General features: G+C 38.9%; 1 protein-coding gene across 1 annotated transcript in view; it reads right to left on the bottom strand.

Moving 5' to 3' along the window:
• Window positions 1-25,290, bottom strand: part of adgrd2 (adhesion G protein-coupled receptor D2) — a 64,825-nt gene that overhangs the window by 11,076 nt on the left and 28,459 nt on the right. The window contains exons 18-20 of the mRNA XM_028457151.1: window positions 22,165-22,298; window positions 18,698-18,813; window positions 4,406-4,526 (exon numbers count right to left, since the gene is read on the bottom strand). Of these exons, the coding sequence (XP_028312952.1) occupies window positions 4,406-4,526; window positions 18,698-18,813; window positions 22,165-22,298 (371 nt within the window). The remainder of the gene's footprint in view (window positions 1-4,405; window positions 4,527-18,697; window positions 18,814-22,164; window positions 22,299-25,290) is intronic.

The raw sequence follows: 25,290 nt of genomic DNA, 5'->3' as shown, positions 1-25,290 counted from the left end.
CTTCAATTTGATGACGCGTTCCCACTTTAATAATGAATCTGACGCGGCACTGAGCTGGAGAAGCCGCACCTCCAGGAAGCTCTCTGTCGTGATTGACATGTAAACAGACACGCCCACAAAGATGAGCATTTCAGCATCGTTCGTGCAGTGCTATGTATGTATTTTCTACAGTCTATGTATGTACCGGTAAACGCCCCGCCCCCACACTCTGTCTCGTGTTTATAAAGCAGCATGAGCTCAGCTACGGAGTGGGTGGGAGGAGGGCGGGCCGTCCTCTGGCCCTACGTCACCGTGCGGGAAGGAGGAAGTCAGAGTCCCGTCTTTAGATGGAATGTCGTAGCCGTCTGTAGACGGGACACTGACGTGAATATGCATAAGTAGGCCACAAATCAGCCTGTTTGTGTAGAGTTGCTCAGAAAGTGACTTTTCAGAGGCTAAAACTCTGCAAAACAGGGAAAATAAACTTCAAATACTATGTTTTTGGGGTTCTTGGAAGAAATGGGGATGGGTGAAAAATAGGGACCTTTAAGTTTGAATTTTTTGTCAGGTAAATCAGTATTTTATTGTAAAATAAGATTTTCGCACTTTGATAGTTCTAAATGATTCTATATACTGTAATATAGCATATGACAAGACTAAATCAGGAATGCAGTAATTTACAGTAACCAAGAACATTTGTACTTCAGGTTACTGTAAACAGAAAAATGCAGAATCGCAGAAATCTAAATATGGTCTCAGCTCTTTGTCGTCCTCTTCTGGTCGCTCCTCTCTCTCTAAAACCTCACCCGCTGCTCTTTTATTTCTAATCAGGCCAAACACAGATCACCTGAATCACTTTTCAGCTACAACTACACTCAGCTGTGTTTGGAATTACATCCTTGTTTTATTGATTTTTAGCATCAATATTTTTATACAATTTTCAATATATTTCAATGTGGCTACAGCAAACATTCCCTATGTTTTTTCTCCACCACTCTGTTTTGATCTTTTTTTTAACTGTTTTGAACTTAGTGTGTTAGCATTTGAAAACTGTGATGTACATGTTTAGTGTTTTGGAGGTGGTGAACTAGTAACTGAGAAAAGAGTTCTGGAATTTTGGTGACTGTGGTCACTGGACACATTTACATGGGAGCTTTAATTTCTCTTTAAAGTGGAATAAAAGTGAATTCCTCTTTAACCTGACCTTGTAAACAGTTAATTCCTAATGCTAATTTAATTCTGAATTAAATTTAAATCGGAATTAGGTGGCTGGTTTATTCCTATTTTAATTCCAAATTAGATAATTACTCTTTCTTGTAAACACTTAACTTGGTTAAAGCCACTTTAAGTGAATTCAGATCGTTTTGCACTTGTGCGACTTGCGCCGATGACGCGCTGGTGACGACATAATCCAAGATGGCGGCGGCTCGTACTCCAGCCTAGACTATTTAATAAGAGCCTTAAAAGACATGGATATAATGAAAAGAGTGGATGGATGAAGGCATAAACATGCAGACTTTCACACAGACTTAATACACACAGGCCTTGGTAAACGTTACAGGCTTCACCGGACAGCTGGCTCTAGAACCTGGAGGCGGAGTAAATGCATCCCCGTACTGCATGTACAGGCTGTAATATCACCAGTTCATCATTTTACCAGTTGTTAGAGCTACTATCTTTACCAGGGAGCAAATATTTCCTTCCGCTCAGCTGTCCAAACTGAAACCGTGTTATTGTTGAGCTGCTACTTCAAAACTATAATCAAAATAAAGGTGAAAACAGTTCTCATGTGTGGTGTTCTGTGTTATAACTGACAGTAAAAGGTTTGTTGTGTGTTTTTCCTGATAGACGTCATACATAATGTTCACCCCCTGTCCAATCAGAGTCTCACAGACCTAAAGTGGAATTAAGCAAAGCCGAAATAACGGTTTTCCATGTAAACCTCAGTGCGGGAATTACCATTTCCATGTAAACAGGAACACTTTAATTTGGAATGATTTAAGTCCGAATTAAAAACATCATGTAACCGTGGCCACTGAATGGATTTTATTTGAAAAAAATGAAATGTGAAACTTGAACATGTGTAGTTTTTCCTCAATAGGTCTACATTGTGTGTGTTTTTCTGGTACTTATGTTGATAATTGCATGTGTGTGTGTGTGTGTGTGTGTGTGGGAGGTGGCAGTCGGTGCTTTGAACGACAGGTCAGGCCACATCTCCCTCCATCTCTCCTCCCCTGATAAGGCGGCGCTCACTTCCTCTCTCACAGCGACTCACACTCTCCCCCTGCCGATCTGAGCCTTCTTCATCCCTCCGGCTCCTCTTCCTCTCTCTTTTTTAATTAATCACAATGAGCCGTCCCCTGGGTGACCCCTCGGAGCTGCTAGTTAACTCAGATTTACAGCTGGAAGCAGATAAGGCTACAGTAGGAGGAGTGTGACGCTGAGCACAGCCTGTCTTCATCTTCGTCTTATACCCACAAAGACCTGAAGGAAACATCTACAGCCCCTATGTCGTTTCCACCAATGAGGTGTCAGCAGCTGGGTTTCACTTCAGAGCTCCAGGAACTCTACAGTTCAGGGTAATTTTACCCCCTGCTGGCCCAGTGATGCCAAGGTAGCTACTTTGTCGCTGAATTTAGAGACTTTTTAGACTATTGACCCCCAAGTGACTTTTCTCCCCAGAAAGCATCAAATCCAGCAACATTTTACAGACTTTAGTGTCCACTCACCCTAAATAACCACCAGCAGCAGTGTTGAGAAAGTTCATTTCCCATAGATGAATTAGTTCAAAAGTTCTGCTCACACATTTTAAAATGAACTACTTCAGTTCATAGTTCATAACTAATGCATTTGGAACTAAGTTCTCTGTTTCAAGAATGAACGAGTTATGCTTTTTTATTTATTTGCAATTATTATAATTTTTTTCTAATATGTTGCTGCTATTTCCCCCACATTAAACTAAAGCACTACTTTGGGCTGAAACAGATTTGAATGTGACTTGTTTCCAGGTTTGTAAAATGATTACACCCATAGGGATAACGTCCTGTTTTTGGTTTAGCTATTTCTAATTTAAAAAAAAACCTTTGAATAGCAAATGTTTCCTCCTGTTGTTGAGAATATCATGTAGGGCTAAAAGCTGCGGCTGCTTCTGTGGACTAAATGGATGTCGTTTGAAGGTTTGCTGTTGACGTTGTCGATGTGCGCAGTTGTGCCATAAAACCTGGCAGGAAAAGTTTACACAGAAATTAGGGATGCACCGAATATTTGGTGGCCAAATATATTCGGCCGAATATTGCATAAAAAGCCACATTCGACCTTTGGTTTAGTGAGTTAAAAGCAAGGTCGAATAGTAGCGTGTGACACAATGACGCAATCAAACAACGTGCAGTGATTTTGAGTCGGAAAAGTGTGTGCGTGTTGCTGCAGGAGCACAGCAGCAGCAGCAGCTCCTCCTTTCAGCACACAAACACAGCCAGACTCTCTCCTCTCCGCTTTCCGCTCTCCGTCATCGCATAAAAGTTGGAAGCCGTCCAATTCCACGACCGAGTCCGTTGTTAGCGCTGTGAGCCACGAATCCGTAAACATCCCCATTGTTTCCTCCTTACTCTACACCGGGTGTCGCTGCATAGGCTCGTGTAGCATTAGCAAGGAGTGCTAACAGCTGATGTGTGTAAACAATGGGTTTGTGGCTCCAAGCAGTGACTCCCAACACGATGGGCAGCAGAAAAATTAGTGCAGTTTGGGCGCCCAGTAGTGCAGTTTGTATTTACATATATGGCAATAAAGTACAATATATATTCTATATTAAACCACAGTGATGTTGTAGCTGTTAGATAGTTGGAGAAGGAGGAGCTCACATTCTCGGAGGCGTGTTAGGTGACATCACCTGCCAACGCGTGCAAAATCCAACTCGCCCGTTTAAAGATGACTTTTTACAAAATGTGGAATAACAAGGGAGGGAGGAAACATATTTTTTTTCAACTTTGAATGAGGCTAAAATGATGAATATCTCTGTAGCAAAACCATTATAAAGTGATTTTTTTCATCATACCTCCCCTTTAATGCACTTAAGCTTTTTTTTTTCTTCCTCCTTTCATGGGCCCCAGTGCCAATGTCAAAACTTACACTAGTCTTGTCTTCCACAGAGTTTTTTTTTTTATTTTTTTTTTTACCAATGGCACTTCTTGCTGTCACTTTCTATCAGAAAAACTGTTATCGGCTTTCTTTTCTTCACTTCACTTTATCGCTCAGCTGTAGAGCGATCATCTTAAGTATATTCATTAGATTGGATGATGTCACTTTAATTCACTCCCACGAGAGCCATGATGTAAGTGACAGCCACAACAACGTCTCAAGACCTACATATCATGTTAAACTTTACCCAGAACCGCCACATTATGGGTTCATTGCAAACAGGGAGAATCACCTGGAAGGCGTTGAGAGCGATGAAGATGTACGCCACGACGACAGAGAGGTGGACCAGAACTCCACAGAGCCAGGTCAGACCCAGGACGGGCAGCAGGATGAGAACGGGACGGGTCACGGCCCTGAAGAACACACACAGACACCAGAGTCACCACACACTGCCACCTACTGGCAAAAAAGATTAGTCATTTGGTCAGAAAACAACAGCCGAAAGGTTGGATTCTGCCAGGGTTTAAGAAGTATAAGTCACAACCTTTTTCTATTATAAACATAACGCAGCTTATATGCAGTTTTTTAGGCCAGCAGCACCATCTATGGAGTGAAATGTAAATGAGCTGTTTGAATGTCGTAGCCAGAAAATATTAAAAGGCATGAAGTAACCAAAATACCACATCGACATTCAAACATGACACTTAAACACAGGTGAGACTTATTTAGGTGTTGTTTCTGCACAAATACAAAAGTAATTCAAGAGCGACCTACTGTATACTGCGGTACGACATTAGGTTGAGAAAATTTGGTAATAGCTTTACTATTAAAAATAAAACATGTTTGGACAAAATCCCAACCCAAAGTATAAATACAATGTCTGGCTGCCTGTGGACTAATTTTGTGTGAACTCCAAAAGCAAATTGATCCCAAAAATCAATGGCAGTAAAATATACAAGATAACAACAAAACCACACAAAATAATAGTAAGTAGACTTGAAAGACAAACTAAATGGCAACAAAAAGAGACAAAATAAGAGAAAAATATACTAAATGATACAAAAAAAAACAACAAACTACAACAAAAATACAAAAATGTCAACAAAAACACAGAAAAGAAAGAATAAAATATCATGAAACCAAAACTACATAATAACAAAAACACAAAAAATAAGAGAAAGGTACAAAAAAGTGGCAATAGAAACAGACAAAATGACTTCTAAAACCACACAAAACAACAAAAATACATAAAACAAGAACAAAAAATGCCAATAGAGAACAAAAACTGATTAAGTTCAGTCGTGTTCGCCAGCTCCACACATTGCTCAAAATACACTGCTGCTCACTTAGCACTAAATTTGTAGATAATTTATTGAACCATCCCTAACTCTTACGACACTATGGAATACACCCAAATGTCCGAGGATCACGGCTCCTTGCCATGAACATGGATCTGGTTTTATTCTCTAAGAAGGCGTAGCATACCTGATGTTTGGTGAGTCTGTTCCATACCAGCAACACTGTTACACAAATTCCTGTAACATTTACTCACAGACACAAACCTCATGATTTCCCTCTTGTACGCAGGGACTTTCACAACTTAGTAATGGTTCGGACTGCAATCATGACCCCCCAACAACCCTTATTGCAAAGAACAGTAAAAATGATGCTACTAAATGTCAGATCACTGGCCAATAAATCTTTTCTGGTCCACAATCTTATAAACATTCACAATATTGACATAGCTTTACTGACTGAAACATGGATACAAATGGTTCAGTAACACTCATTGAGATCTCACCCCCCAACTTTAATTTTATTCATAGCACTCAAGATAATAAGAGGGGAGGTGGAATAGCTGCTGTTTTTTCAAGCATATACAACTGCAATAAGCTCACCTTGGGGACTTTGGTTCACTGCTTAGATCCCATCCCCAACAAACTTTAAAAAAATGTTTTTAGCTGTTTAGCTCCTGAGGTGTTACAAATTATAAATTGCTCCTTTCATTATGGTATCTTCCCCTCATCTCTAAAAACAGCTGTCGTCAAACCTCGTATAAAAACATATAATCTTGATCCAACAGTTACTGCCAATTATAGACCCATCTCCAACTTACCATTTCTCAGTAAAATACTTGAAAAATCATTTTACGGTCAGCTCAGCAGTAACTTTACCACCAATAATATTCCAAACATTTATCAGTCAGGTTTCAGATCCTTCCATACCACAGAGACAGCTCTACTCAAAGTTTTAAATGATATCCACGTAAACAGACTCTAACAATGTATCAGTTCAATAACGTGAGTGTTCAGTAAGGAGTGCCTCAAGGTTCCATTCCTGGACCGCTGTTATTTAACCTCTACATGCTCCCACTTCCACTGGCCATAAACTCCCTTACTCAATGTCCTAATGACTTAAACACTTGGATGTCAGAACATTTTTTTCAGCTCAACAGAGACATAACAGAAATTATTATTTTGAGTCCAAAAACTCAAAGACAAAAAGTTGCCGCTCATCTCAATATAATCTCTTGAAACACAAACAATCAAGCAAAAAACCTTGAAGTAATACTGGACAACGATTTAAAAGCCACATCAATGAAATCACAAAATCTTCATTTTATCATCTGAAAAACATAAAAAATTAGAGACATTCTGTCAACATCCGATGCAGGAAAAATTGTTCATGCATTTAATTCAAGTAGATTACTGTAATAGTTCAACGATTACAGCTTATTCAAAATGCTGCTGCTTGAGTCCTGACTAGAAGTAAAAAGTTTGAACACATCACTCCTGTCCTCAGATCCTTCCAGTACAAGGTAGGATTGATTTTAAGATTTTAATACTTGTTTACAAGGCAATGAATGACCTTGTTCCTCAATACATGAGAGATGTGTTAATGAGTTACCAGATAGAACTCTTAAGTCTACCGGTAGTGGCCTTTTAACTGTTCCACAAATACATTCCAAAGCAAGGGAGGCTGCTTTCTGTTTTCATAGTTAAATGTTGTTGCCTTTCAGTGTGTGTTTATTTGTGTGCATGTGTTGTGTGATCATCTTCATGTGGATCATGTTTATGGTCATGTTGAGCTTTTATTCTGAATTTGTATATTGTATTTTCAGTTTGCAAGTCATTGTTGGGATGACTTGTTTTTGACTGTGAAGCACATTGAGTTGCCTCGTGCATGAAATGTGTTATACAAATAAAGTTTGAGTATATTTGATTTGATTTAAATGAGATGAAAAGAAAACAAGACCCAAAAGACAAAGTATGAGAGAAATATACTAAACAACAGTAAAAATACCTAAAACAACAACAAAAACTACCGGTATACTAAACCAGTGTTTCTCAAACGGAGGTACGCAATGGCACTACAGGGGGTGCTTGAGAGAGGGAGAGAGGAAACAAATGAAAGCATAAAAATATGGGGTTTTATATTGTTTAATTTGAGTTAAAAATGATTATCAAAATAATGATGATGCAAATAATCTTGATTAGAATGTGAACTGAAAATACAAAGGTCAGTCTTGGTCCCACACCAGGCATCATAGGACCAAAAATTATAAAAACTATAGGAATAAAATCTGTGCACCCTTCATTCTTTGGTTATTTCGTTTTTAAACCAATGCAAAGTAACAAATATACGTTGTGGTTATTTTGTTTTACTGACTTAAAACAAAAACAAAAATTTAAAAAAATCAAAAACCAGATAAGCAGTGTGGTGGGTGGTTAGCATGGTAGGTAAGGGTTGTGTGAGAAATATAATTCAGGGGAGGGACTGCTGCTGATTAATCACTGGTGTAGCGCATTGTGATTGATCACAACTACTATATATCTTGCAGGGAAGCTGCTGGAGGGGAGGAATGACAGCAAAAGGAGGACACCGACAGTGTCTGTGTGAATGAGCGGCAATAAAGCCTACAAACACACCTCTATTTGTGTGCTGGAGTCTCTAAACAAACCCTTCCGAACAACGAGCTTGTCACAGCGGCACCCAGTGGGTAGAGACAAGGTGGCGGTTCGATGGATGAGCTCCTTCAGCTGCTGCGGGAAATAGTGTCCCTGCACAGGGACCGGTTGGACTGGTTGCAGGCCCAGGCAGAGGAGTATGGGGAGTTGTTGAGGTGGCCGCTTCTCGGGTCAGCAATGGAGCAACAGGCGGGTGTGCCTCTCCACCGCACCCTGGCGTAGCACGCACTTTATTATTGTCAGAGATAGATTATCCCGAGTGAGCCATAACACTCAGACGGGGACCAAAAACAAGCAATTATTACTACCCAAATGCCATCGGGAAATGGTATTCCAGGCGGCTCATCATAACCCAATAACCTCGAAGCAGTGCCACTACTCACCATCTCTGCACCCTTAAGGAACTATTGGGGATCAAATCTATTCGGACCAGTGTCTACCACCCACAAACTGATGGGCTGGTGGAGATTCTGAATAAGACTTAGAAAAACATAATTCGTAAGTTTATTAGTGAGGATGAACGTAATTGGGATCACTGCCTTTACCCTCTGTTATTTGCAATGCGGGAGGTTCCCTGAGCCTCCACAAAAATTTCTCCTTTTGAACTACTGTAGGGTAGGAAACTGCCGGGGGTCTTCAACCTGTTAAGGGAAAACTGGGAGGAAGGTCCAAGTCCCAATAAAAATGAAATACAATATGTGTTGGACGTGAGAGAAAAACTCCACACATTGGGTCACTTATCACGGGAGCATTTGCTCCAGGCCCAGCAGCGTCAGAAACACCTGTATGACAGAGGGACTGGGCTGCAGCAATTTACACTGAAAGGTGCTTGTATTACTCCCAACGTCCAGCTCTAAATTACTGGCCAAGTAGCAAGGGTCCTTCGTGGAGGTTCCGCGCTTGGACAGACGCGGAACTCTGCAGATCTACCACCTTAAACTCCTGAAATTATGGCGTGAGGCTGAGCCTGTGTCTCTTGTGTCTGCAATTAAAGAGAAGGATGAATTGAGATCTGAGGTACCAAGAAATGCTAATCCTGCCTCACTCCCCCTTAATGACCACCTCTCACCACCACAGAAAGCAGATGTGCAGAGATTGGAGGCAGAGTTTGCAGGTGTGTTCTTCTCTCTGTCCGGGCATACAACCCTCATTGAGCATAAGACAGAGACACACCCTGGGGTAACGACACATACTAGGCCCTATAGGTCACCTGAATATGAACGCAAAATAGTTCAGGATGAATAAGCGGCAACGTTGGAAATGTGAGTAATAGAAGAGTCCCACTGCACATGCAGTAGCCCAATTGTTCTTGTAGTCCAAGAAGGACAGGACAGTGCATTTATGTGTGGATTAACGTAAGGTGAACAAGGTGTCAAGGTTTGATGCATACTCTATGTCTCGGGTCGACGAACTCCTGGACCGGCTGGGTACTGCTCGTTTTTTTACAACACTGGATTTAACCAAGGGCTACTAGCAGATTCTCTTATCTCCGGAGTCTAAGAAAAAATGGTCTTTCTCTTCTCTTGTACGGGTTGTACCAATTCGTCACGCTTCCATTCGGGTTGTTTGGGGCTCCCACCATCTTCCAACGCCTGATGGACCGAGTGCTGCGTCCGCACACTGCCTATGCGGCAGCATACCGTGATGATGTAATCATCCACAGCAACACCTGGGAGGAGCATGTCCGTCGTGTAGCAGCTGTGTTGGACGCATTAAGGCAGACGGGAGTCGATAGCCCAGTGGCCAATATTTGTCGGAAACTATCAGAGAGAGAGGGTTGCTACAATACAGTGGAAAAAGAGTGCCTGGCAATCCGGTGAGCGGTCGACGCCCTACACTACTACCTCCTGGGGTAACCTTTCACACTCTTTTGGACCACGTGCCTCTACAATGGCTCCACTGCATGAAGGATACCAACGTGCTAATCACTCGGTGGGATCTGGCTTTACAGCCTTTTAACTTCAAGGTAATTCATAAGCAGGAGACTCAAATGCCAGTGGCTGACTTTCTCTCTCGCTTTTGGATATTTATGGGGAAATTAAAGCGATAATTAAAATCATCTGTACCTTGTTTCCCTCTCCAGGTCCTGGACAAGGTCTCCTCACACAATAGGGTTGTTTAGGATTTATTTTAGCAGTTTTCTGGTCCTGCTAATGTTTTCATGTAGTCTATGGATGTTTTAGCTTATAAAAGGCTGCTCACATTTATTTTTTGTTTTGTGGTGGTACTTCTGTTAGAACTTCTACGATTTGACACTTTTGCAAAAAAAAAATTGAGCTTTTTGAGGGCTGTAAAAATATTTATTTTGCACGTTATAACACCGCTAGATGCTAACGGCAGCCGTCAACACACACGAAAGTTGATCACAAGAAACGAGGAGCACCAGTAGATTCAATACATCACCTCTGCTTCCTTTAATCACATATGTGCATGTTTTACGTAACGCCCTTTTTTGGTTTTGTATTAATAACGTTTCAATTCATCATTTCATCAGTAATGTGACTTATGCTTTGCTCTTTTTTTTTGTCCAGGAGCAAAAGTTCACCCAGTCACCAGTTTATTTGGATACTAGTTGGACCGTAACACTGTTCAGTAAAGTTGGCAGATATTCACAGATTCAGACTTCCAGCATCAATAACTCTTTAACAAAACGTCATCGACAAAACAAATTACGCCTCTGCCATCAGTGTGAGGTGGACAACATGCTACAAGATCATTTTATCAAACGCAACAGAGTAAAAGTCCATCTGTGGGTCCCCGTGTGGTGAGAAAACATGAAGCTCTCGTCCATAAGTTTACCTTAAATATCAAAATATCACACAGACAAAAAAATATTTAATTTTAAAACAGAAAAATGCTGCTTGTTTGGTTTTTGGTTTTTCTGTTTTGGTTTTAAGTCAGTAAAACAAAATAATCACACTGTTTATTTGTTATTTTGATTTGGTTTTATAACAGAATAATAAAAAAACAAAGGGTACACGAATTAAAATCTTTCCGCCTATTTAGAAAATGAGATTCTTTAAATGTTGTCACTCATTTATTCCATTATTATGCTCTATACTTGGTATTTAAATAGTATTCTGAGCAAAATGTTGTCGTTGGACAAAGGGGGTACTTGGATTCAGAAATAAGAGAAAGGGGGTACTTCAGCCAAAAAAGTTTGAGAACCACTGTACTAAACAACACAAAAACATACGAAAGAACAACAACCAAAAATCACAAAAAGAGATTAAAATTCAAAATAATCACAAAAACGCAAACAACAACAAAGACATGCAAAACAACACCCAAAAAATACATAAAATGTAGTGTTGTGTTCAAGACTACACTATCCGAGATCAAGACTTTCGGGAGGCGAGATCGAGTCAAGACCAAGACCGAGACAAGCCGAGACCGAGACCAAGACCAAGACCACAAACATTTTTTTTTCCAATTTAAAAAAATATATAAATAAATAAAATTATGACAAGGTTCGACAGTTAAATAACATTCTCTCTTTAATTTTAGTTTATTTTAAATACATTTGACGGACAAAAAAGGTGCCTGGAAAAAATTTACTAAAATATTAAAACTACTACTGCTACTGATATTTTCACAATTATTCTACATATTTGAAAACAAGATTTTTATGTCAGCTGAATGTACAGCAAGTGTTTAAAAGCATTTCTGCCAAGAAATAATGATTCTTGATTCTGATTCTTTGAGTTGTGCAGGTCAACAGGTCACAGATTTCACAAGATAATTTTTTAGATTGAAAAAGCCTTTACACAGGCCATTTATATTCATTCACTTAGTTGATATAGTTTAATTTGGTTGCTGTAATGTAACTAGAATATTCAATTAACAAAGGTCTCCAACTGTAACTGTAAAAGTGAAACTTTCTGAAATAAAACTACAAACAAGTTGTCATCAGTCTAAAAAACAGAGCAGCAGGTAGATGTGAAACTAAATAAAACAAACTCAAACCCTGGAACAGTCATGTGACAAATCAATCAACAGTTCTTGTTGAGAATTATTATTATTATTCTGGATACAGTGGAAACAGAAACTATGAAAAATAATTATATTGTGAACCTGTTTATATTGTAGGGAACATATTATATACATAAATGTAATTGGAGTCTAAAGCCACAAAAAAACACCACTTTAAAAATATAATAGACTAATATAAGACCTCTTTACAGTTATTTGATTCACTTGCGGTGATGACGCGCTGGTGACGACATAATCCAAAATGGCGGCGGCCCGGACGACAGCCGACGCTATGTAATAAAATCCACTACCAGATTTCTACACGACTATGAACGTTTGCAGCAGACCATCTCAGGTAAGTTTAAAATAAAATGTAAGCATTACTTACAGACATATGTTCTTTAGGGTTCAGTGAAGAAAAATGAATGAATTAGGAATAAAAATAACAGCTTGCTTCAAGGACTGCTTTTTTGGAAAATGAAACTACAACAAGTCTACTAGGACAAACAGCACAGTCAGTAAAATTCACACAGCACTTAAGAGGGCAGCACACTCCCCACGTGGTAGAATGTTCCATGCCACTATGTCCCTTTGAGTAGCAGCACAAAGTGGCAAGTCTTGAATACACCCTGGGGGAACCACCTTTAACGACTCAAAATAAATTGGCAAGGCCTTGAACTTGCTTCCCCTGACAGCGGTAGATATCCTTATGGTCAAAGTATCCTGAAGGTACAGACACACTGTTAACCTTCTGCGTTAAAAGCATAGCAGGAGTGAGTATGGGGGACATGTCTGGACTATTGGCCGTGCATTTATTATGGTAGTGACCTCTGCTATCAGCGTGACAAGAACTTTGTGCGACAGATGAGGGGAATGCACCTTGACCAACATAAAATCTAAAATACGCTGAGAATTCCCTATCATCCTTTCCCACACTCCCCCCATGTGGGAAGAGTGTGAAAGATTGAAGTTCCAAGTACAGCCTTGGTCTTTGAAGTAAGACTGAAGCTCTGCATTTTCTGGTGTTATGCCAAGTTCTTTGCAATGCGCCAACAAAGTTTGTTCCTTGGTCCGAACAAAAGAGCTTTGCTGAACCCCTAATGGCAGTGAATCTTCGAAGCACATTTATAAAACTTGATGTAGACAGAGACTCCACCACCTCCATATGAACCGCTCTTGTGACCAAACAGGTAAACATAACGGCCCAGTATTTGCTTTCTGAGAAGCCTCCCCTGGTGCGCTGCGCACAGATGGCCCATGGTCCAAATACATCCAACCCAACCTGTGTAAATGGAGGAGCTTGGATGAGCCGATCTGCAGGTAAGTTGGACATTTTTTGTTTTTCCATGCTTCCTCTTAACCTTCTGCAGGTGACGCACTTGTATATGATACTCAAAACCAGTCTTTTTCCTACCAGAATCCACAGCCCGGCAGACCTGACGGCCCCTTCAGTGACGTGCCTTCCCTGGTGTGCGACATGTTCATAGTGATACTGCACCAACACAGTAGCGATGTGATTGTTCTTAGGGATGATTATTGGATGTTTTTCCTTCTAAAAGATTGCAGCTGATGACATGCAACTGCCAATCCTCAGCACACCATCAGTATCCAGGATGGGATCGAGCTTCCTGAGGGGACTGTGATTTGAAACAATGTCACCGTTGGACAGGCTCTTGATTTGCTGTAGGGTCCAGACAATTATTGTTCTTGCCTGTATAAACTCATCTGCTTTTGGCGTGACTCCCTCTGGAGCTTCGGAATAGGTTCTGACTTTCTGAATGAGCTTGGCGATTCCATGTGTGAGTAGCTTCCAGCTGGAAAAGCGTTCAAATCTTTTGTGAAGCAAGCGGAGCTTCAGAAGATTTTGTAGCAAAGGTTGTAATCAGTGGGCATACATCTACATCAGTGTCTGGTTCAACAAGCTCAAAAGGCCCTGGCTGGGTAGATGTACCGCCATCGACTGTTTTGAGAAAGGAGGATCCTGAAAACCAACTTGTTTCTCCCGAGCGCCGCTGGTACCGGTCGTGTATCATGATCTGCAGTATTGTGGTCCATACTGACAAAATGACACTGTTCTGGATGTGATGACTTCCAGATGCGTGCAACCTGAGGGGATTTCAACATCTAGCTCATCCACTAACATGTTGGCTAGCTCAACTGTGAGCACGGCCGCACAAAGCTCCAGACGGGGCACAGTATGGGAGTGACGGGGTGCTAACGTCCTACCTCGTTACATGCTCTGAGGTAAGCCACCACAGAGATGGCCACAGTGGATGCGTCGGAAAAGACACATAGTTCCCTGTGTTGTGTGGAGAGCAAAGAAACAGGTAGGTATGGCCTTGGAATATGGATTTGCTTGAGTGCTTTGAGTGAGTCTTTCCAAGACCTCCACTGTTGTCTTTTCAGCTGGTATTTGGGCATCCCATCCGTATTGCTCGGTGCACAGTTCTCTGACTTGAGCCTTGCCTTGTACCATTATTGGAGCCACCGAACCTAAGGAATCAAATATGCTGTTGACTGTAGAGAGAATACCCCTGAGGGTAAATGGCTTCTCCTCTCTAGAGACAAAGAAGGGAAAGCTGTCGGTGGCGAAATTGAGACCTAAACTCCTCTGCAGGGGTAAAGGATCCACCCCTAGCTCCAGGGCCTTCTGCTCTTTAGTGAGTTTCTCAAGTGGAAACGCTGCCATCACTGCATTATGGTTTGAAGCTACTTTGTGCTGTCGAATGTATGAATCGGCTAACATCTCTTTGGTCATTTCAAGACTTGGATAGCGTCGTTGTCAGTGGAGAATGAGGTAAGTCCGCTGTCAACATAAAAGTGTCTTAGAACAAACTGTTTTTTCCTCTTTGCCATATTCTTCCTGACCTTGTAAAGCAGCTCTTCTCAAGCCGTATATGGCAACAGTGTGGGAAGGGCTATTGCCAAATACATGTACAATCATGTGGTACTCTGTGATCCTTTTGGCAGGGTCATTGTCCTCAAACCAGAGGAAAAGTAGGAAATTACAGTGTTCCTTACAGACTTTGAAGCAGTAAAACATTTGTTCTATATCCGCTGCCACCACCAAAGGTTCCTTACGGAAGTGAATGATGACTCCCAAGAGTGTATTGTTTAGGTCAGGTCCACTCAACAGGAAATCGTTGAGGGAGACTCCATCATATTTATCGCTGGAATCAAACACTGCTCGTACCTGGCCTGGTTTGTGCGGACGATAAACTCCAAAGATTGGTAGGAACCAAAACTCGGCTAGTTCCGCATGACCTGCCTCAAAGATCTTGCGCATGAAAGAAACTATATGTTCCTTCATGTCCTGCTTTTCCCCCTAGCATGTGGCGTAAGGTTGACAGATGCTTGACTGCTTGTGTCCTATTGTTAGGAAGTTTACGCCTTGGCTCTCTGAAGGGTAGCTATATTCTTAATGACTCCAATCACAACTCCAGCATTGTTCTTGGATGTGTTCGTACAACAAAAATCATAAATATGTTTATATCTCAATAGTAAATTTTTATCTAAACAAATCAATAATAATGCATTGATAGTACAAAAGTCACTGTTATATTATGTCTTTGAATGAACTTGAGGCAGTGCATCGAAGGCGGCAAAGGTGGCTTGGCGAAGGTCGTTTATCACTGCTTGCAGCTATATTTATATATTATTATTGACTAATCATTGCAGCTGTAGAATTCCTTTAATAAGATGAAGACATTTTGTGTGTGTTTCTGTTATTTTTCTTTTAATGATGTTCTGCCTCAATGTGTATTTTTGATGTAATTTAGTCATTTTGTATTTATCTGTTTGTGTTTTTTTTTATTCATTTATTGAAGTATTTTGGGTTTTGTTTGTGTTAATTCTGTCTATTTTTGTTGACTTTAATTGTATTTTTCTAATCATTTTGTACATTTTTCTGTTATTCTGTGTTTTTGAGCACATTTGTGTGTTTTTGCTTTTGTATGTGTGTGTTATTTATTTATGTGCATTTATTTTGGAGGCTGCACAAAACTAAGCCGAGGGCCGTATGTGGCCCCTGGACCGGCTGTTTTGTGTGTTAATACACAACGTGCCTGGGTGCTTGGGGGAGAGTCACAGCTTTGCCTGAAGGCAGGTGACACATTTTGAATAATTCCTGCTCAGATAAAGCAGCCGTGAGCTGCTTGGCAACAATAAGAACAAGTGTTTCCACCTCTGCAGAAATGTGAGGCAGATTGGAGAGCTGCTGCAGCCAGGAGCCACCATTACCGTTTCTATCAAAGCTGAGGGAACAATGGCCCACTTTAAAGCTGGATTTACGGGAACATGGTTTGAATCCTTCCTGCTGCCAAAGCGTTTCTGACATTCCTCAGAGGAGATGGTGGATATGCAAACAGGGAGTGATGTTGGTCGGAATGGTTTACTGCAGCCTGATACGAGCAGCAGGTGCAGGAGGAGCAACAATAGAGCTAACTGTTGCTAACTGCACCATTTCAGAGTTCAGGAGGAGCTTCTTACGCATGAGCTGTGCTGTTTGAGAGTCTTAGTAACAAGCAGACACACACACACACACACACACGCACACACACACGCACACACACACACACACACACACACACACACACACACACACACACACACACACACACACACACACACACACACACACACACAGAGCTGTGGTTTGAACAGGTGTTAAAGCTGATAAGCTTTTAAAACTCCCACAGAAAACTCCCAATCTCTTACACTGTCTCTATTGACTACGTGTGTGTGTGTGTTTTGTGTGTGTGTCTGTGTGTTTATAATGTTTCCTATAAATCACAGTATTTGTGAAGTGCATGCAAGTTTACACACTTCTATTCAGGAATTTGTGATGACAAGCAGAGGTGAAAGTAATTGATTACAAGTACTCGCGTTACTTTTATGGGAACTTGTACTTTTTTGAGTATATTTCTAAATCAGTCATTTTATTTGTACTTACAGTAAGTACGTTTTAGAAGAAGTAAAGTAATTCGTTACATTGATCAGACAACAATCCAACGCATCACAGCCAACAAATCAGATTAAACGTAATGCACTGCACCAAAACAGCATTGAATGGTAATTATTTCAGCCTGAGATTCTTATTTTATTTTCATTTTTAATTGAATACATTGGTGATATTTTATTTAAAAAATAATTGTAAATTTTGACAAACCTTTTATTTTGATGCCTTTGTGGAAAATAAATTAGTGCAAGATTTGGTCTCTTTCTTTTAAAGTTTATACATGAGATGTTTACTGTATGCAAGGGAACCATGGCAAGTTTTATTACCACAATCAACATGGGGGGTGAAAGTAACTAGTAGCTTTTACTTTGAGTACTATTTAATTGAGCTACTTTTTACTTGTACTTAGAGTATTTTATGTAAAAATTACTTGTACTTGTACTTGAGCACAATTTAAATCAAGTAACAGTACGTCTACTTAAGTAAGATATATCAGTACTCTTTACACATCTGTAAAGTGTAAGTCCACTCTATATAACCATGTTTTTCTGCTGAATACATATACGATTAGGTATGAAGTGATGTGGTTTATTGATACTAGTCCCACTCTTAACATTTTAGTCAAAGTATTTAAATTTGCGTTTTTAGTCGTAAAATGTCAGAGTGACTGCCCTCTATGGGTTGAACACCGGGTATTGCATTTTAATTCATCTATTGGCTGAGAATAGATCAGTGACGTTACTAACGTCACTGTTGGCCCCGCTCCGCTGATAAAAGATGGGAGGAGTGACTAGGTTTCCTCCTCTCACAGCCCTCAGTGAGCATTGATTGACAGCTCTATGTGGAACTGTGGGGGCTGGGCTGCTGTGACTGGGCATGACTTAATTTCTCTAGGAGCAATGCCCATAATCAAGGCATTTTTAAAAAAAAAAATCCCTAGTGGCAGCTCAGTAAAAACCTGGGGGTGTACTTATACTTTGTAGACTTTATTCAGTGTGTTGAACTCTGTAGGAAAGTTGGTAAAATGTCCCCATTTTTAATGTCCTTATTTTGTCCATGACATTTGAGGAAATTTAGGATAAAACACTCAAAAAACGACAACACTCTTGATGTTGATGTCCTACAGTATCACAAATGCCTGATGAGTGTGTATCATGTGTCAAATAATTTTTGTTAGTCTTTGTTTTTAGCCGTGCGTGGAACTTAACACACTACCTGTGAAATGACTACAGTTACTACTATGTAATGTTACATACAGTGACATTCTGTGCACGTCAGAGCTAAACATGACATATCAGCGTGTTACACTGTGGTACTCATAAGTCACACAAACTGGACTGTGTGTGTGTGTGTGTGTGTGACATTTAAGGATGATTTTATGATAACAAACAAACAAAATAAGAACACAACTTTGGTCGTCCTCATTTAGCACTAAACACCAACTATCAGTGTGTTACACAAGTGTGTGTTACACTGTGGTACTCATAAGTCACACAAACCTGATTGTGTGTGTGTGTGTGTTAATGACATTTAAAGATTATTTTATGATAATAAACGAACAAAATGAGAACACAACTTTGGACGTCCTCATTTAGCACCAAACACGAAATATCAGCGTGTTACGCGAGTGTGTGCTACACGGTAATACTCGTGTGCAGAGCGAGCTGAGGTGGACGCCGTGTCTCACCAGGTGAGGTCAAAGGTCTGCATCTTGGACGCTGAGCTTGGACTGAGCATTTTGGCGCGGCGATGCGCGCTGGAAACGGTCACCATGACAACCCGACACAGCACGACCGCATTGACCTGCAGGCAGAGAACAAGAGCGTCAGTGCAGGGCCATGAGACTAGCAGCCGCTCACCCACTTGGCCTCAAGCAGGCGTGAAGAGAAGAAGAGGATGAAAGAGGAGACTTTCAGTGTGACCTCTAAGGACGTCAGGAGAGAGAAAAGCTTTTTTCCTACAATAAAAACAAGTAATAAAACTGTTCTCAACCTGTTCTCAACCCTTTCAGCATGAGACCCCTAAAATAAAGGTTCCAGAGACCGGGGACCCTCACTGTACCTGAAGGTGGTTAAATACAGACATGAACATTAAAGAACAGTTATGTGGAGACAGGGCCATCTATAAGGGGGAATAAAGGAGAGAGATTTTTCGGGTCCATCCATAAAGTTAGCAAAATGATGGTCCATTGTTCTATGAATCTGTGAAAACTACATTTATTTCTGTATTTACCTGAATAATATCCACTGCAGTTTATTATTATTTGGGCCATAGTATATAGTCATCTTAAAAATGTAAATCCCAAAAACAGACAAAAAAGTGGTAAAATGGGTAAAAGTGCCAATATTGGAACAATTAGTAGGAACAATGAGTTTGAACCAAATAATGAGCATTACAAGTCATGACGGTGGTTAATATGGCAAAAATAAGCATGGAATATGTTGAAAAGAGGTTAAAAGTGCCTATAATGGGTCAAAACATGCAACATTAGGAGGGAAAAGGGGTGGAAAGGGTTTACAAGTGTCGAACATGTCTTTAAAGTGGAAAAAATGTGCAGAAAAGGGATTAAATTTGATGGAGAAGTGGCAGAAATTGGAAAATGTAGCAAAAATGCATTAAAAGCAGCAAAAATATGGCAAGAATGAAAACAGGTTAAATTATGGAAAGTTTGGTGTAGTGGCAGAATAAGGGTAAAAATAAGATAAGCAAAAATGGGCTGAAACTGTTAAATAACTATTCATAACTAGGCATCTGGTGACTCCCTCCGAGTGTCTCGCGACCCCAAATGGGGTCCTGACTCCAAGGTTGAGAACCCCTGCTCTAAAACATAGTCGACCTATGATTGAACTTAAAAAGTTTCCTTTATTGAGCTGATAAAAGACACACTTCGTCCTAAATTTCTGTTATAACGTTAATGAACATTACATTTGACTATAATCTTATTGCAGCTCTTTCTTGCTCTGTGACCAAAGAGGTGACGGTGCATGCTGTCACTCACACACAATCTATCCTGAACATCACATTAGTTCAGATAAGCTTAAAGATACAGAGCGGGATGTGAAAAGGAAAACCTTTGTTTTAAAAAAGGGGAACAGCAACAAAAAGCCAACAATGTTGCTTTTATTGTGACTCAGTTCACTTTTTCAGTGAAAGTTAGATTGTGTATTTACTTCTTATAGAAATTTATTTTGCACTTTCTGATCATTTGGGAATTTGATTAAAAAGAAGAAGAAAAAAAACTGCACTTTTTCCCTTTTTTGTTTTGTTATAACTGATGTGATTTTCTGTATTATCTCATTAAAACTGCTCCATATTTCATGATAATCAACTGAATTTTTTTCCTGATTATTATTAATATGCCACAACTAAAATGGCATTAATACAATAATTTTCTCTAACCAAAAAAAGAATACTAAAAAAGAATAACCTTTACATCAGAAAAACATAGATTTTTTAAAAACACAATATTAATTATGAACAAATTTTGCATGTTCTACATTTTCTGCGATTTACATTTTTATGTTACAAGTGAAAAATTAATAAACAATAAAATGATTATGAGACACAGAGGCAAAGCTACAATGCCCTGATGTATAAAGGTTTTTCAGTAGTAAAGAGAAATTGTTTTATACACAGCATAACGTGGATGGCTGTTCATCATAGGAATGGGATCCACACAAGGTTCCTGCTGCTTAACAGAAGGTTTTCTTTGCCGCCATGATGAATTCATGTTGGGTGTGGGATACATATGTATGTGTATATACGTATATATGCATATGTGTGTATCCATAAAATGAAGAGTTCGTCCTTAAGACTGCTCTACTGTAAAGTGTCTTGAGATACCATTGGTTATGATTTGGCGCTATACAAATAAAAGATTGATTGATTGATTGATTTTATATCCCAAAATAGAGTCATCTTTAAGCATCTTCAGGTGGTAGAAGGTCGTCTTCTGATCGAGAGGTTGGGGGTTTGATCCCAGTACCTGACTATGTGTCAAAGTGTCCTTGGGCAAGACACTGAACCCTAAGTTGCTCCCAGTGGTCGACTAGCACCTTGCATGGCAGTCCTGTCCCACTGGTGTATGAATGTGAGAGTGATTGGGTGAATGTGCTGATATGTAAAAGCGCTTTGCGACTGCTTCAGTGTGGTGATAAAGCGCTATATAAATCAAGTCCATTTACCATTTATAAATTAAAACCGAAATCAGATTTTTTTCTTACATTCCCCCATGCAGTCATGGGCCGAAGAATATAGTTTAAAAAAAAGTATTTTTTCAGATTTCAAGAGCATGTCACTTAACAACCAATGCATATATGTGATTAATCATTAGTGATGTGAACAGTCTATGTATCAAACTACAGGGAGTTGATGCATATGCAAAGTTATTTACTGAAGATATTACAGTCCTAAACCCACACTAACTTTTGTCCAATTTTTAGGGTCTGGCATGTCCACCAGATAGGATATATAGCTGATATTTTTATATATTCTGAGAGAGTAGGTGGAGCTGTATTAATATAACAAATTTCAGTTTCCTATGGTGCGTAGTTCCAGAGATATTGGAAGCTGAAAATGGAAGAAAAATAAGGACGTACAAAAATCGACACAAACCCCCATCACTAAATTGGTCATATCTCAGAAAGTATTCATCCAATCAAACTAACAAATGTACAGTGTGCCTATTGAATAATTAAGGAACAATTGGTAAAAATGTCAGAATCTTTTCAGACCGATGTCCAGAGGCTTAGTTGAAATATCATGGAATGACTAGGGTTGGGAAATATTTTGAGATTCAAGATATATCAAATTTTCTATTTAAAAAAATTACAATATTGCTTAACTTAATATTTTTATAGCTCATTTTGTATTAAAATACTCATTTAAGGGGTCACTGCTTTCGCTACTTCTCAGAACAGCATGAAAAGCACAGTTAGATGGATTTCTGAGTGCGTCCCAGGCTAAGCCACAGAACTCGCTCACACATTTGTTGAAATTACATGGAATGACCCAATAATGAATAAAATGATTTTTAAATGAACAGGTAAAGGTTGTTTTTTTTCATTTTATAATTATTTGTTTTCATGATTTAAAAACCTAAATACCTCAGAGTTGCTGTGTCTGCGTCCCCACACAGTAACACACCATACGTACCGCTAAGACAAACACCACAGGTCCCACAAAGGCCCAGATGGTGTGTGTCTTCACGTTGAGCCAACAGTGATGGTCCGCCTTGTACTGGTGCACCGATACGGCCAGTGTGAGCGCCACCACCAGTACAGGCAGTCCTGGAAACACACAAAACGCACACAACAAGGCAGAGGATGGGAATATATAGACGTCAGGATGTGTTTAGTCTGACACACAATGACTACAGTGCACAGGTCACAGAGTCTGGATACATAACACATAACTCTAGCTGCAGCTCAGCAATTGTCAGGGCCAGGCAACATTAGACTAAACAAGACAGCAGATGTTTGCGTGTAAAGGTAGATTTCAAAATATGCACATAACGCACACACAAAATGACATAATAACACACACAAAAGCAAAAACACACACAATTCCTCAAAAGAACATACATAATTACAAAAAAAATGTACAACATACAAATTAAGGAAACAAAAATAGACAGAATCAACACGAAAAAAACACAAAATACAGCAAAAAACAACAAACAAAACAAAACAAAATGATGACAGAAAAAAAATAATAAAATAAATGACCAAAATATACAAAAATGACTTCAACAACAAACAAAATTACATCAATATTTACACATAAAGGCTACAAGTATTTAGAAAAACACACAAAAGCACTCCAACATTAAACAATTTGGCAAATGATATACAAAACTACAACAAAAATACACAAAATGACTGATAAATATGGCTCCTGTGCAGTAATGTTTGAAGACAGGCAATTTTGGACAAAATTAGACCATTTTGAGCACCAAACAGAGTAGGAAGATATAAAGAAAAGAAGGAAGTGTCATTCTAATATGAATTTTACATCAGTTGAGGCTTGAACTCACAATTTCTGTCACTGAGTTAATGAGTAAGAAACAACTCTGTGGATCAAAGGTTTAAAACTTCAGCTTCAATGATTGGTCAATAATATAATTAATCCACAACTATTTCATGATGGAACATCTTCTGTCATTGAGTTCATTAGCACATAGAAATGTCACCTATAGCTTCACTAATTAACTCATTCAATCACCTTTAAAGGCAGATTTTAAACGTCTGTCAAAAATTCATTTATTAAGACAAAAATCCAAAAAATACACATATTTCATCTAAACAGCGTGGAAATGTTGGTATTCTGTTTTTAATAATGATTGACTCCATAAGCGAGAAACTGATGCTTGAAAATTCATTTTTTGCATTGACACTTTTTTCACATGAGAGTGATATTCAAAGGACTGTAAAAAAAAAACATCAGTTTTTGATAAAATTCTGATATTTTCCAAACATCATCCACCATTTTTATAAAATTAACATTGAAAATGTATTTATCAAATAATGTGAAAGACTATGTTTAGATTACTGAGCAGGTTTAATAAGTTTTACAGTTTTTGTTTTGTCAGTGTCAGGGCTACATTTTGGTAGAAGTTGCAAATCTGTAGCGGATATGGTTGATGAGTTGTGAATATTCAAAATGTTGAAATTTAGAGGCTTGTTGTAGCGCCACCTTTAGGAGGATCGGCCTGTTTTTGCAGCTGAGGCAATCTGGGATGGGACTGGAACTTTGAGCAAAACGTGGAGATTGTTTGTGCGTGAGAAGTAGGATTTCCGAAGAAGAAGAAGAAGAAAGAAAGAAAGAAAGAAAGAAAAACATGGAGGATAACAATAGTTCCCGGTGGCTTAGGCTGCGCAGCCCCCAATATTAATAATGAATAAATAATGATAATAAATGTGTAACACAATAAAAGTGTCGCAACAAAAAAGTTTGTTTTATTTTTCAAGTTCATTTAAGATGACTTGTTTCTGATCATTTTAATTGTAAACTTCCAAAGTTAACTTCTGAACGCTGGAAGTTTACTCAAACTCAGACATTAGCACAACTTTAGAACCTCTAAAAATTAACTTTAAACGTGTAAAGGTTAACTCAACTTCCACCTTTAAAAATTAACCTAACTTAAAAACTTTAAAGGTTAAAATAACTTTGGGTTAATGATAATCAACTGAATTTTTTTCCTGATAATTATTATTATTATTATTATTATTATTATTATTATTATTATTATTATTATTATTATTATTATTATTATTATTATTATTATTATTATTATTATTATTATGCCACAACTAAATTGGCATTGATACAATAATTGTCTATAACCAAAAATAATAATACTAAAAAATTTATAACCATTACATCAGAAAAACCATTCATTTTTTAAAAACATAATATTAATTATGAACAAATTTGACATTTTCTGCAATTTACATTTTTTTATGTTACTAATGAAAAACTAATAAACAATAAATGATTATGAGACACAAAGGCAAAGCTAGGATTTTCTATTATTTCAGAGTGGTGAAACAACTCAAAGTTTGGGTCCAAAATAAAAATGAATAACTCACATAAAGAAAAAAATTGTTTCATATCCAAAATAGAGTAATCTTTAAGCTATAAATTAAAACCAAGATCAGATTTTTTTTCATACATTCCCCCATGCAGTTATGGGCTGAAGAAAATAGTTAAAAAAAATATTTTTTCAGATTTCAAGAGCATGTCACTTAACTCATTCAGTGCCAGCCATTTTCAGATTTTCTACCCCTCTCAGTGCCAGCCGTTTTTGAGCATTTTGACTGATTTTAAAGACCCACAGAATATTTTCTACTATGACTATCTGAAATCTGACACCAGATTCTGAAAGATTGAAGCCTCTACTTTAATCAAAAAAAATTGTTTCTGGCTCGTTTCGTTCTTTTGTAATCAGCCGTTGAATAGAGCAAGTTTTAAAAAAGCCTTTTTGTAAAAAAAAACCCTGTCAGTGACTTTAAAGCTATTTCTTTTTTTAGTGACAACTATCATCTGAACATTGTTTCCTTATATGTCACTGCGTTCCCAGTTTTTTTATGGTTTTATCTCACAATCGCCACATTATCCATGAATTCCACACTTTCTCTGGTCGGAGTGTGCGCTGCTGGGAACGTCAGCTCTGTACGTAGCGTCATTTTCTGTCTCATAAACAACTTTCCTCCTCTCCCTCTTAGCTCTGCTGAGAATGGATGATCTCTCATCTAAAGGTGCGCTGCTACCTCCTACATG

This window comes from Gouania willdenowi, chromosome 9 (genome assembly GCF_900634775.1).
Source record: "Gouania willdenowi chromosome 9, fGouWil2.1, whole genome shotgun sequence".
NCBI classification, from domain to species: domain Eukaryota; kingdom Metazoa; phylum Chordata; class Actinopteri; order Blenniiformes; family Gobiesocidae; genus Gouania; species Gouania willdenowi.
This window is presented reverse-complemented; position numbering and strand designations above follow the sequence as displayed.